General features: G+C 44.0%; 5 protein-coding genes across 5 annotated transcripts; 3 read left to right on the forward strand and 2 right to left on the reverse strand.

Annotated features, from left to right (window-relative positions):
* Nucleotides 1–785: 785 nt before the first annotated feature.
* On the forward strand, nt 786–2,731 carry BJ212DRAFT_1300900 (uncharacterized protein; the record flags this gene model as incomplete). The annotated part of the gene is made up of 10 exons (XM_041333050.1): nt 786–822; nt 863–977; nt 1,028–1,204; nt 1,259–1,301; nt 1,521–1,530; nt 1,578–1,851; nt 1,900–2,011; nt 2,067–2,135; nt 2,198–2,546; nt 2,598–2,731. 10 exons carry the CDS (start codon nt 786–788, stop codon nt 2,729–2,731), a joined length of 1,320 nt encoding a protein of 439 aa, XP_041191682.1.
* Nucleotides 2,732–6,035: 3,304 nt separating this feature from the next.
* Nucleotides 6,036–6,895, reverse strand: BJ212DRAFT_1300901 (uncharacterized protein; the record flags this gene model as incomplete). Its single annotated transcript, XM_041333051.1, has 4 exons — nt 6,036–6,105; nt 6,282–6,314; nt 6,349–6,476; nt 6,653–6,895. 4 exons carry the CDS (start codon nt 6,893–6,895, stop codon nt 6,036–6,038), a joined length of 474 nt encoding a protein of 157 aa, XP_041191683.1.
* A 1,965-nt stretch (nt 6,896–8,860) lies between these two features.
* BJ212DRAFT_1300902 (uncharacterized protein) lies at nt 8,861–9,698 on the forward strand (the record flags this gene model as incomplete). The annotated part of the gene is made up of 2 exons (XM_041333052.1): nt 8,861–8,932; nt 9,009–9,698. The coding sequence occupies 2 exons, from the start codon at nt 8,861–8,863 to the stop codon at nt 9,696–9,698; spliced, it is 762 nt and encodes a 253-aa protein (XP_041191684.1).
* A 364-nt stretch (nt 9,699–10,062) lies between these two features.
* On the reverse strand, nt 10,063–11,280 carry BJ212DRAFT_1274921 (uncharacterized protein; the record flags this gene model as incomplete). The annotated part of the gene is made up of 5 exons (XM_041331184.1): nt 10,063–10,155; nt 10,206–10,316; nt 10,375–10,826; nt 10,880–10,998; nt 11,048–11,280. 5 exons carry the CDS (start codon nt 11,278–11,280, stop codon nt 10,063–10,065), a joined length of 1,008 nt encoding a protein of 335 aa, XP_041191685.1.
* Nucleotides 11,281–12,492: 1,212 nt separating this feature from the next.
* BJ212DRAFT_389688 (major facilitator superfamily domain-containing protein) lies at nt 12,493–13,972 on the forward strand. The gene is made up of 7 exons (XM_041343082.1): nt 12,493–12,703; nt 12,756–12,931; nt 12,981–13,066; nt 13,115–13,127; nt 13,183–13,404; nt 13,455–13,831; nt 13,878–13,972. Exons 2-6 carry the CDS (start codon nt 12,810–12,812, stop codon nt 13,702–13,704), a joined length of 693 nt encoding a protein of 230 aa, XP_041191686.1. The 5' UTR covers nt 12,493–12,703; nt 12,756–12,809; the 3' UTR covers nt 13,705–13,831; nt 13,878–13,972.
* The last annotated feature ends 383 nt before the right edge of the window (nt 13,973–14,355 follow it).

Below are 14,355 nucleotides of genomic sequence, written 5' to 3' on the forward strand. Positions count from 1 at the left end.
TTGGACCATCCAGGACAACTCACTGCTTGCATCTAAGTTGAGGTTTATCCTGCAGCACTGAGGTACATCTAGTAAGTTGAGAGTTGCCAAATTCTCCATGTTGGATAGTTAGGATCAGAGTCATCATGATTATGGTCATATTCAGTTGGTGTCCAGCCAAAACAGACTTGGAAAATTTAAACTTGGAAAACAGTGCATCCAGCATCCAGCATGTTTGATGTGTTGGACTTTTGTATTGGACTTATTCTATAACCTTGTGCCTGGGCTCAGTACAGCCGTGGACTTGTTCATGTTGGACTTTTGTTCATGTCAGGCTCAGCCACCATTTGTCATGTCCAACCTGTAAGTGTTGTGTTCAGCTTGCAAGATGTGCCTTGACTGTAATCTTGCTGTATCTTGCTGTTGTTCAACTGCCTCTTATCTAAGATCTTGGTGTTCAAGTTAGTATTCAATATGCCTGCCTGACCGACTCTTATTGAGATGTTTAGCTTGCCTGTTTTATTGAAGTCTTCAGTGCAGCACTCAGTATGTTATTGGTGTTCAGTGGCCTATGTGCCTATCTCTGACCCTTATTGAGGTGTTCAGTGTGCCTATTGTGCCTATTTGACTTACTGGTGGATATTCAGTGCACCTATCTCTGACTCTTATTGAGGTGTTCAGTGCACCTTAGTGCACTCTTCTGTTATTGGTCTTCAGTACTCCTATTCAGCTGACTCTTATCTCTACCAGTACTCACATTTGAGTTTTTAAATGCTGGCTGTATGGGGACCACCACTTGTACTGCTATGCCAAACCAGAACAAGCCAACCCGTACATATTTCTGTATGTGTAGTTTACAGGCTGACATAACTTATGATATCAGTGCCTCTTGAGGAGATCACTCTGCATATTCTTAGGTACTGGAAAGCTCGTCAAACTGACAAGAAGATTGTAGAGAACTTGTGGAACCACTATGATACATCTCACTATGGACTAGGGTCAGTCAATTTCCATTGATTAGTACTACTTTCCCAATGTTTGTGGGTAGGATCATGAAGTTCAAAGAGATATGCAACAAAATGGGTCTTTTGCATACCTGCAAGCAGAACCACTCAATTGAATCCATCTATGAAGCTATGATTGAGCTCTGCCAGGCATACCCAAATGCTGGTGCACGGGAAATGGTCATTTTGCTATTTCACGAAAAGGAAATGAACATGTCGAGGTAACTCATTCAATTACCATTGATCTGTAAGAGATTTGACTAGCTATTAAATAGAAATCTGGTGATATCATACTGTGCCGCCTATGAAGCAGACCTTGTACATTGATGAAAAGCCAGTCACCTTAAGTGCAGGTGGTTCTGGGCTGCTGGTGTCAATGATATATTTGCCATCGACCAGCACGATAAGTGGCTTTGATTCGGTCTTGCATTACATACTGGGGTAGAGCCATTCTCCAGCCATATCATGTGGATCTGAGTCTGGCATTCAAACTGTAACCCTCAACTCATTCTCACATACTATCTCAATACCATCGAGAAACTGGGCTGTAAGTTTGTTTAAATAACTATCTATTGCACTGTTTACTTATTCAAGTTGCCCACCTGGGTATGACAGACATTCCAATGGTGACTCAGAGCAATCCTGGCACTGAAAACTACAGAATCACCCATGCACATACCATGCTGCGTCAAATGTATGATCCAGCACTGCAAGGTACATTACAACACCATTGGATGCAGACAAAGAAGAATGTGAAACCAGAGATCACCTGGTCTCAGTTATGGTGTCAGTTTATCCCTGGTTTTGAAACACTTCTAGATGAAGGAGTGGAGAATGGCTGGTACAATAGTGACAACACCCTTCAGGTGTAAGTGACCTTCACTCTAGTTCTCTGACATTTTAAGTTTGCTTACAGTTGCACATTTAGCATGATCTTCCATTGGGTCTTCATTCCATGGTTGCAGTGCGAGCTAGATAGGTATCAGGACTGTGTTAACAACACCCTCAAGAGGCCAGATCATAACAAGGTATTTCAATGGTATTCATTTACATTCATTTAGCGCTTATGATCACATAATTTAGGTGCTTCCACACAGTGTACCTTATCTAATATATGAGTCTGCAGAAGATTTTGGAGCTTTAGACTTCAAGGTATATTTTATTTGAATGCTACTTGAGTCACATTGTAACTAACTGGCTTATCATTCTACTAGGTAACAGTCAAACAAAACGCTATAGACCATGTCCGCAATATCTATGTGAAACCCGATCATCCTGTCTTTGATTTGGTTCCCAAACTGCTCAATGATCTTATTCAAGACTGTTATGATGATTTAGGCCATCCTCCAGTCACTCACCAGTCCATGTGGACAATTTACTTAGATTTGTATCATTCTATTCAGCACTCTGCACAGATACCAGCCATTGTTGATTCTCTTACAGATGTCACCAACTCAGACAAAGAGCCTTTGCCTCTCCTTGAAAACCAAAAGGACCTGTTTTTTAATGGGGATACTGATAGTGCTTACTACATGGGTTGTATTCATGGTGGACACAGTCTTGGTATGTTTTTCTCAGTTTGAATTAACTTTGTTTTAAATTATTGTACAACAGATGCATCTGATCATTGCTGGCTGAATGAACCAGGTGCCAACTTACTCCCTACAGCTCCAATCATAGAAGAGGAGGGTTTGGTTATTACAGGATTCTCTGATGAGGAGGACAATGATGAAACATATGTTTGGTAGCTTACTGTAGAGTTCATTTTTTTGTGTTCTTGTTTTTGTTGTCCTTTGGGCTATAGTAATATGGCGCTTGGCCACACATTGATTAAACAAAACTGAGCAGGCACAGGTGTATGGAGTCCCTGCATCACACCTGCCTAGTATGGGGTGTTATCACACTATGTAATGAGTGTGGCTGTCCTGTCTTCCATAATTCAGAGAGAGAAAAATAAGAATTGGATGATGTCAGGAATGCTGAGTTCACTTCTATTTCAGCACACAATTTGCATTTCCATATGCCAAGCTTGGCCACCAGATCTTTGTTAATAAGAACTAGATGTGACCCATGGTCAATCAAGGCCTCTATGTGCTCAAATGAAGTAGAGAGTGGTCCTGTTATGAGTAACACAACTTGGCTAGATACTTGGTAAAGTACCTAGCCAATATGTTGGGTCTAAAGTGCCATGCCTAGCTGCTATTTGACTCACAAGGGTTCCTGTACTAGACTTAGAGCTCAGAGAGGAAAGGAAATCATCATAAAATGGGTAGTCTCAAACTACAGGTAAAGAGTGAAGGTAAGATCCAATCCTTATGTAAGCTACAAAAGTGCAAACATAAACTAATGAAAGTAGAGATAAGAGAAGGTAATGAAAGTAAGTAAATCTAAGCCCAAGGAAAACTTGACTGTCACACCAAACAAACATGTAACTGATGTAGTAAGCACCAGGCTTACAACATGGAGCAACTGGAATGGTACAATAATAGCACTGGTTGAGTATGTTGACTAAAAAAGACCATATATGGACTAAAACAGTCAGGAAGAGAGTGGATCATTGAGTTAAATAACCATCTGAACAACATAGGATTCAAATGCATGTTATCAGATCCATGTGTGTATATCAGATGATTGCAAAATTGGACAGAGATCATTACCATTTGGGTTGATGATTTACTGCTGTTTGCAAGCAATAAAGCCCAGTCAGACCCTACTACAGGTGTATACAGATGCATACAGAGCCTGTATGGACCTGTATTTTTCAACCAATGTCTGTATCAACCTGGATCAAATTAGGCCTAATATAGCAAGCCTATATCAACCTGTATATGTGTGGATCAATTGCAATGGTTGTAGTGATACAGGGCAACTGGCTACATAGTAAAAACTGATAAGCATGAGGCAAACAAGCATAATAGGAGATGTGCATGAGGCATGCTGTCATCTTCAGACTTGCTCTGAACTTGTCAGATAAGTTTCTTGAGGCCACTGACTTTGCTTTTGGTAGTCATGAGCTGTGATGATGAAACATTTCAATTCAAGTCATAATAGCATGCTTCAAACTTGACAGTTGTTAGGATAACAAAGTGACTAGTATAAAATGAATGACATACCACTTTCTCCACACATGCAAATATATCATTGAGCAAATGTGATGGTCAATGCTTTTTGAAGTATGCCATTTTCATTTTTGGGTTCAGTACTACACTTGCAAATGTTAGAGCAGGCCAACCAACAAAAACAGATAATAATGAACACATAGCAATTATATAAGCTGGAGTGTCTGTCATCCTCTTATAGTACTCATCTAACTTGTTCACCGCTGTGGGAAACACAACAAGAAGAGAACTGGAAAGTAGACTTCTAATGTTGGGCTAAATGTGCTATGCCTAGCTGCTATTCAACCCTAAAGGGTTTCTGAACTAGACTCAGTGCTCAGAGAGAGTAGGAAATCATGCTAAAAACTGTTCAGTCTCAGACTGGTACTGGTAGGTGGTGAAAAATATCATGATTACATAAGCACCAAAAGTGCGAACATAACACTAAGTAATATCTGCCTATACAAGCCCACAGAATATGAAATCCCTACACCACTGCCTTGAGTGCATTAGCAAATTGACTATATTTAGATCTTTCCACTCATGACATCCATGATCTGTGAAGAGTCTCCAGTGCTGGAATAGCAATATGGAGGGTTGATCTGTGATCTGAAGAGAAGGCTTGCTGAGCAACATCAGCATACTAGAGAATCAGGTTAGGCCAATGATCAAAAATCAATTTCACTAAATGTACCAAAAGGAGGTCTGTAAATTGCCTCACTCATGTCCATTCCACAGGTGACAATTGCAGATGATTGATTTTGGAGTGTTTTGTTAGATTATGTTCTTGGCAACCCATTTTGTAGATGAAAGTGTTGACATACTATGATGTGCAACTGAGAATGAAAAATTTGGATGAAATGACAAAAAAACACACCCTTCTTGCATTCCACATGATTGAGCATTACATATGTTGAAGACCAGCAAACTTTCATGTCAAGTAGCAGCTGTGTTAGTGAAGACACACCGGCCTTGGTTTGAATGGTCTTGTATAGCTCTTTCTACTTTGTGGATGAACATTCCTGAATGTGGAAATGTGTCAACAATATCAGGGTTGAAATTGTGATGGCCATAGTACCTCAATACAAATACTGCAGATGAGGCCAACCTCATCCTGATCAATCTGAGATGTGTCCAGTTCATATGCATGTGAATCATGAGGACTATAGTGAGGCACTTTGCTGTATGTACTTATGAGGGTCTGTGTTCCAAGATTAATAACATGTGCTAGGCAACTATCAAGATAGTTAATGATTCCACTACTAAAATTGTGTAAATAGACATACTTTATTTTGCATGGCTGCCATGGAAATTCCTTCCTGCACCTCATCTCATACAGCTGTGAAAACTCTTGTAGCATAGTACTATTGTTGCTCACATTGTCACATGTAACATGCCCAAGCTTATGAGTGATACCAACATGATCCAGTACCTTGAATAAGACACCACCTAAGTGCTTGTCATTGTGCACATTATTCAGCTGCATGAAACCAAGCAGTGCACTTTGAGACTCCCACTGCATTGGATGGTTTTCTTCAATCCAGTGACCCATGATGGCAAAGTACCTGTTCACATTCTCAGCCTGCCATGTGTCACATGTTATATTGATGGCTCCACTGACAGAGTCACTCTATAACATATATTAGAAACAAACAAGTGGTGAAAGAGATGGTACACACATTGAGTTTTACTTTCAGCTGGGTTAAATGATTCTTGAAAATCTGCCACATGTGGCTTTATGACCCAGGATTTTGACACCTTGCATTGTGCAAGAAGCTACATCAATCATCTCCTTGAACTGTGGATATTCAAGGGCCTGTATGGGCTGCCATTATGTTGTTAGGATGTAGTTTGGTAATGACTACCAGACTTACCTAGTCTGTTGTGACAAGCCACTTGATAGCTGCTTTTTTTAAAAGCTTATCAGTGTACAAATCACATGCTCTGAAAGCTTTCATTCCACCATATGCACATTGGTAGTTTGCTGAGCTTGGGCAGCTTTCTCTTTCTCAGTTTTGATGTCACTGAGCAATTTAGAGATGAAGGCATTGCTCTTAGCCCATTGCCAATATTATCCCTACAGATGTACATACATGATTAGGATTCCTGCAAGCCACCACAATACTAATAGAACTTGCCACAAATTTAACTCCTGCATGTTGGCACAGTGTGGTTGTCTCATTCACAATAATGCACTGACCTCTGGTAGTGTAATAATAATGAACCATTAGAACTGTACAGAATCAAATAATTGCAAGAAAACTCACAGGCAGACCTTGCATTTACAGTGTTTTTTGACTGTTCCATTGGTGCCAGCACACTCAAATGGATTACCAAAAAATTGATCAATGTCATGAGTCTTATCTTTACATGAGGGACCAGCATTGGTGACAGGCTGCACATTGATGTCAGCAAGAATTCTGTCATCATCAACCTCTTCTTCAGCATGGTCTATTGTGGGGGCTTTTTTTTGATGGATTTGTTTGGCTGTTGCTTCCATGTGAGCAATGACACATCTTACATTGGTGGTAGACTCATGTTTGGGGTTCATCCATGCATTTTCACACTCACCATCATTGGATTCTGCATCATCAAAATTATCATCTTCAACTCATGCTCTTTTGCTGTTGTCAGGCATAGGCACAGGTAGAACAATGCCAGGAAGAGCACTTTGCAAGCTGTGGGTGGTGCTTTGATCACAAGTTTGAAGATCTTTGGCAGTCCACTTTGCAGCCTCTGCAGCATGGAAATCATTGGTAGCTTTTGTTTGGGACAGGAGAGCTGCTTTTCCAAATGTTGTAGAAGTGCAGCCATGGGTTTACAAAAAAAAAATAGTTTTGCATACTGGCCATACCACACAAGGCTCATCATCACTGTCTGTGTGAATTGCTCCAGTCATCAGAGGGCCAGTAGGTAGGAATGGGGCAGATGGTATCAGGTGGGGGGAGATGTACTAGCACAGTTTCAAACATCTGGTCTTGAAATGAGCTGGTCATGGCCATCATTTGCCCATCAAAGGCTGTGACATATGAGAGCCTGGCAAAGAAAAGTAAACCACTGAAAACAGCATGAAAACAGCAATGTTGAGCAAAGTTGCAATGCCACCAACACTAAAGTGAGTATCATAAAGCTTGGGAAGCATCACATAGGGTGACTCCCCAGTTATTTGAACATGACTTGTGTTATCATCGTTGTCAAAGCCAGAAAAGATAACAATGGAGACAAAATAAACCTAGAAGATCAAATCCGCAGAGTGGTGACTAAGTCACAAAGCTGTGGCCTGGGCCACCAGCTTGGGCTTTGAAGCATCTCAGGCCAGGCCAAAAGCTGTCATCAGGCCATGAAGTTGGCCTGGCTTGGCCTGGCCCACAGCTTGAAGCCAGGCCATGCACATCACTACTTGTGAAGAACTTTTCCACTCTTATGTGGGAAAAAAGTGACGAAAAAGGAAGTTAAGAAATGTGCGAATTTACTACTGTCATAATGACGAGCCCGGGTCTGACTTTGAGATAGTAGACTAGATGTTCTGTTGAGTACTACTAGGCGATATTATGCTCCAACTTCGAATGTCTTTGCAGATAGCTGAGCTGCGACCTGATTCGGCTCAAGCCACGGCTTTGAGCTGGCTTAGGCTCACGGCCTAGGCTTGGAATCTGGTAAGCCTAAGCCGGGGCTTTGAGTCCAAGCCGAGCCGTTCATCGCTAGCCGTGTAATTGTCTTTTCCGGTCCGTGTCTCCGATCGATCTGGAGAGAATGCAGCTGCCCGAGGTGAAGTATAAAGGGATTTTGCCTTGAATATACTAGCTAATGCAATGTCGTTCAATGTTGGTGTTTGGAAGCACCATAGTATTGTAAGTCATGATAAAAGAATGTTCGTTGGCTACATATTGAAAGCTAAGGATATATGGTACTCATATAGTGGATAGGGAAATCAGCACTAGCAATATTAATTATGTGGAACAAGCCTACACCTTCCGACCACGTTGACCGGATACCCGGCAGGCAAGTCATCTCGAGGCGGCCAGTATAATCCTGACACGAGGGCGACAACCTGCTGCCTGTCTACAAAGTGCCACTTACATTGCACCACATCAAAATCACAGTAAGAACCTGATCCTCCAATCATCAACCCCTCACACTCACCACGACCCTCGCTCTCCGTATCTCAAACACGGGTTCCGTCCCATCAAGCTGCGCATACAACAATATTACAATGTCTGAGGCCCATTGCGGGGCTCGTATATGGATTGCGCGTGGACTCCCTACAGACAACATACGTTATAGTAGACGCCAGCGCGAAGACCAAAAACACGTTAAAGACACGACAATTGCACGAAAATGAACATGCTGACAGACCTGGCGGTTGATTAATGATAACCAAGGTTCTTTCAATGCTTCCAACGCGTGGCAGCTTTTCCACTAGGACGACACGTTCCGCTGTGGATCCTCACCATGTTTCAAACGCCCGGAATTAAAACCTCGGACCTGCAATCACACAAAGCGGGCTATTGCTTGAACGCCAACGCCACCCTGCACTGCGTCCACACCTATGCATACGCGTACGGACGGACAACAAAGAAAAAGCGCCAGTGGCACAGTCACGATATGTGGCGAACGTTTTGCTTCCACACCTTATTGTTCACAGTTACTTGTGGACTAGGCATTTTTACTTAAATCCTTCGTTCGCGATGATGAGCAGGTCACTGTCCCCTCTCCTCACAGGCTTTCTACAACTTGATTGATCGCTCTGGAGCCGTCTCACACTGCATATACACCAAGATGGAAATGGACACCGCACGATACGACCCCATGGACGCACAACGTTTCGATCCGCTACTGCGCACCAGCGCAGTGAGTATTTCTTTTCTTTTCATTTCATTTCTCTTAGTGTTCTTAACACCACGCTTACCTCCATTTCCATTCTCAGAGACCCAACTCGCTTTCTAAAACCGGCACTCAAAAATCGACGATGGGGCAGGGCCTTTGCGTCAGAACTCGACCGTGTGTGCTGTTCCCCGTACGTGCGAGCGTAGGTGGTGTGTGGCCGGACCATGAGGTTGTGGTCGTCCCTCTTGAGGGGGGAGATGCATATTCGGAGGCTTCGCGCTCATCCACACCAAGTTCTTCTGCTTCTACTACATACACGACTGCGTCTTCTTCTATGCCTGATGTACCTCCATCGCACACTCCACAAGTCGATGTTTACGAGAGGGATGACGTCGTAGTCACACGCACCATCATCCGCCCCAACACCACTCCCAATCTTCATCGTAATCCAAGTAGTATGCCATCTAGAGCGCAGATGAGGCTTCCACGGATGTTCTCACGTTCGCCATCTCCCACAGCCTCTCCATCTTCTTCGTTATCTGTATTACCCCGGTCCAATCCCCCTTCGCACCCTACGAGCCCAGTGCTCCAAGCGCTTAACTGTTTTAGCACATCCTCGACTTTTGAGAGGGATGAGGATAATGTGCATATTGCCGAGAGCCCCAGGCCTGTATTACAGGTTATTGTTACGCAGACGAGGGACAGGTACGAGGACGATAGGGCGTTTAAGGAGATTGTGGGGAGTGTTTATCCCGGACCCGTCACTGTTGCTGTGGGGAGCGGTGCTTGATGCATCGACGCTCAATGCTTTCGAGTGGATCTTGATTCTTGTACCATTGTTCTTTCCCTGCATATCTTATTGCATATCTTATTGCATATCTTATCGCGATAATCAATATCTATTGCTAACTTATATTGGACTAATGGCTCGATGTTATTCTGCAAGCGTTCTTTTATGCAATAATTAATACCTATGGCTATCATATATTAGAGACTAATCGCTTGATTTTACTCAGTAGACATTCTTTCATGCATTTTTATGTAGTAGCATTATGGTCCTTCATAGTTTTTCTGAGCGGGGTATATGATTCCGTGATGTATGCAAATGATCTGCTGCTGAAAATGCGACTTCAGTTGGAAAAGAGCCCTTCCTTTCAAATGGGTGATGTAACATAAAGCTTGATGTGTGCTTCTACAAGCGTCTCTAGAGCTAGCGCACTAACAGAAGATTTCTTTATCGTGGCTCTCTGAGATAAAAAATAAGTATGCGACCACCAAGAGGAATACATTGACATACGAGAGCAAAAGTTGTACCACGATACACGAACCCAAAGAGTTCCTTAAACTCCGGATGCGCCTTGGATACGCCAACTGCATCGAGGTGTCTTACAGTAAATTTCTTGATGATCTGTGGAATGTAACGTTTGAGCGCAATACAAGGACGCCAGGGAAAACGTTGGACAGACAGATTTGTTCTCCTGCTCTATATCACCAACTCCATCGTCCACCGCACCTGCTTTACCTTTAGCATCACTGAGAGGTCCGAAAACGTCTGCTTCTCGTGCGTGGTTGGTTTTCTTTGCTGGGAGCGTGGGTACTTTAAACACAGCGCTGCCTCGTTCCTTGTCCTTTCCTCGCCCCCGTGATTTCGAATTCGGTAAATGCAGCATTACCTCTCTTGCCCGTCTCACCACCTCTGATTCATCTCCTTTGACTTTGATCCTCGTGTTCGCAGCGAGTTCTCCGATAGATTGTGTGCGTGTGAGAAGATGCTGAGGCGGTTTTCGGGGTGTAGGATCGTCTGGGCGGGGAGCACGAGTAGCTGGAGTGATGCGTGCTACACGGATTGTTATAGATGGAGTAGTCGGCGACGAATGAGCCTTTCCAAATATTAGTATTTCTGTCGTTGCTGGACCATCTACAAACGGCAATCAGCTCAGATCAAATGGAAGAATCAAGGAACAAATATACCAGTATCTCCCAAGGCTACACGCGCGCCCATTTCCGTCCGCCCATCAGGAGATAGATGCGATAAGCAGAGCATATTTTCAAAGTAGACCCGAGAGAGGGTGGCGGATGGATGGATGTCCCTGTTGGGTGTGAATGGGGGTGTTATGGGTGTTCGACATGCTCACATACATACAGACATCATCCGAAGGGTCTATGCATATATTCTTGAGCGATTCCGTGCCTTTGAGTCTGAGAGAGGGACGACCGCGCATGCTCTCGAGTGCTAGTGCAAGTGGATTGTGGAGGAGGTCTTTGTTAGCCAGAAGGTTTGCTGAGAAAGTGAGTCCATCTAAGAGGATATAAGAGTCTGGGAGGGAGAGTGAGCCGCGATACAAGAGACGAGAGCTCGACGCTTCTGACATTCAAGATGCTGTTCGACCGCGTTGTTGGTACTTGTTTACGCGTTCAAATCTTTGTTATTCATCATTATGATGAGCGGCTCATGCACATGAACTTTGGATTTACAGAAACCATGTCAATATCATGCAGACTAGGCCAGCTACTATGTACTCTCTCATCAGGGTTTCCATAATACAAACATAAACGCTTCTTCCCATCGCGGTGGGCGGCGACTTGTTTTTTTTTCGACGTCGAACATTGCGATCATCTGGCAAGACGGCTGCGGCTCATGGTCACCCGGAGTAGGAACATCTGTCTCAACGTTCCTAATCAGTCTAAAAATCACTTAAGCCGTGGTAGGTACTTGTCATGCTTGACAGTCACGCCTCGGATGCTCATTTCAACAGACTTGCCATGACTGATACCTTCTATTAGTTAATCCCGTATCAGTCCTGCGCAGCAAAGCAAATTCAGGATTCTTAAATTCATGGAAACAATAAGCTCCAGCTTCAAGTAAGGCACCTGAGTGAGGCTAATGTTATAGGCAGAAGTATCAGCGTAGGGGTGGAAACATGCTTCTCTCCTTCTGAAGAGTCAATACATGATTGCAAATGTCTGTCTCATCCACTCTGAAACCTCGTAATCACGATCCATGATGTCAACTTCATCCACGCTTCCATCCCTCCTCGGCTTTTTGGGATATTTGCAAGGTGATGCATCTCTGAAATATCCTCTCATTATATGGAGAAGGGGTACAACGATGGTTGCACATGTACTTCCAACGGTCCGGACGAGTCTCAACTAACAATCTACAGCCACTTGGCAGTTGTTATTAGTTAAAAGGATGATCCAGGCCGTTGCGACAAGTGTCAGTCCCATTAACTATTTCCAGGGGTGTGCTTATATTAGTATGTCTATAGGCTACAAATTCCGGACTGTACATCTGCTAGCCCTGGCACGGGGCTTCTGACGGATGATGGTTGCGTTCTCGCTGCGAAGTTCGTCATCTAATTCGTGTCATCCGCTTCATCCTTCAGCACAATGATTTGGCCAAACCAATTACCAGGGCCGTTGATCCGGCGCATCGCTAGGATTGGGTAAACCACAGGTGGAGCAACCTGATTTGCTGCTATGATCAATCGATGGTGCAGTCAATATTAATTTGGGACATTGGCAGACGATCCATGGATTCCGGCTGTAATCAAATCCGTACTATTATTCTTACCTACTTATCGCCAAGACATGCAAGCCTACGTGTTGCGTTTCCCCCCCCTTCCCCTGAAGGATGCCCACTCTGAGCGATCCAACAGCGGTTGACGCTATTGATACAATCAACGATTTGCCAAAAGGTGTCTCCTGTCGTGCCCGTAACGACCTTGAGAGGAGATTACTGAGGAAGCTTGATTTGCGTATGTCCATACTACTGATTTTACAAACCTGAATCTAGTGGGTCCGAGGTTTTTGCGAACTCCATTATGATACTTACTGTGCACCCTAGGTTGACAGATCCAATATTAGGTGTGTTACATACTGTTGTACTTGTATTAATCTTATGACATCTACAGCAACGCTCGGTTACAAGGTTTTGAGAAAGGACCTGCACTTGCATGGGCAACAATATGCCACGACTTTGTCCATCCTATATGTTGGATATATTGTCATGCAAGTGCCAGGGTGAGTTTCGTCCTTCATCGAGAGACAGCTGAACATAACTTGTCTTTAGGAACATGTTCCTGCACTGGCTGGAGAAGCCTTCTGTCATCATTCCGTCCTGTATGTTAGCATGGGGTACAATATCAGTATTAACAGGTTTGTCGACATCGATTGTTCATGAAGATGACTGCTAATGGTGCTCAGGGATCACAACGAAGTACACATCCTTGTTTTGCATCGTTCAGATATAGTCTCTGATTGTTTGACCCAAGTTATACTGGGATTGTTGTCGCCCGCTTCTTTCTTGGCTTTGCCGAAGCGCCCTTCTTCCCCGGTATTATATTTCTTGTATCTAAATGGTACAAGCGGGACGAACTCGCCTTGAGAATAACTCTCGTTTCTTGTGGAAGTTTTCTCAGCTCTGCATTCGGATCCCTGTTTGCATCTGCTATACTTCACAGCATGCAGGACAAACTTGGTCAAGCTGCATGGAGGCAGGCAACAATCGTCTTTCTATCACTCCTTGGAGCTGAATGGTCCGTAGATGGTTATTCTTTATTGAAGGCGGCATCACCATCTTGGTCGCAATTTGCGCGATATTCACACTCCCTGATTTCCCGCACAACACCAGGTGGATCACTCCGGAGGAAAGAGCACTTGTCATCTCTCGCCTCGCAAAAGATGGCAATGGTAAGGCTGACGAGCTTGGGAGCAGACGACCATGCGAGGACTGCAGGATGCTGTATCTGACTGGAAGGTGTGGTGGTTTGCAGTTGCTGCCATGTTCCAGGTAGTGGGGCAGTCTTTCTTCGCTTACTTCCCAACGCTGTGCGCGACACTTGGATACGATACGACTGTAACATTGTTGCTTTGTGCTCCTCCGTGGGTGTTCGCGGGTATGGTCGGATTTATTCTTACATGGTTAGTGAATCATTTCTATCAGAAAATCGCATCTCACGGAGATCAGGTACTCTGACAAGAAGCAGAGGCGTTACAAATGCTTTGTTGTTACCAATGCATTCGGCGCCCTTGCATTCATCATATCGATCTTTACGATGAACAAGGCTGCGCGCTATATTGCACTGTAAGTGGTATCGTCACTCGTGGGGCGCCACTTTTGCACTCAGAAACATACAGATTCCTGATGGCTCAAACCGTCACTGGATACCTGGTGCTCTTAGGGTGGATCAACAACACTTTCGCCAGAGAACCCGCGAAGCGTGCCGTTGCTATTGCTTTGATGAACTCAATGGGGCAAACAGGCAATGTGATTGGATCGTCAGTGACCTCGCCATCGATCTCTTGCTCTCACCAACTCACGACCGCACTTTTCGCATAGATACGCATGGCCGTTGAACTGGGCCCGACATATCGTTACTCCTATATCATCTCCATCGCTGCACTTGGGGTTTCGACAGGCATGTTGGTGGTATGTATTTGTATTT

Source organism: Suillus subaureus, assembly GCF_016647635.1.
Source record: "Suillus subaureus strain MN1 chromosome Unknown BJ212scaffold_22, whole genome shotgun sequence".
NCBI lineage: Eukaryota > Fungi > Basidiomycota > Agaricomycetes > Boletales > Suillaceae > Suillus > Suillus subaureus.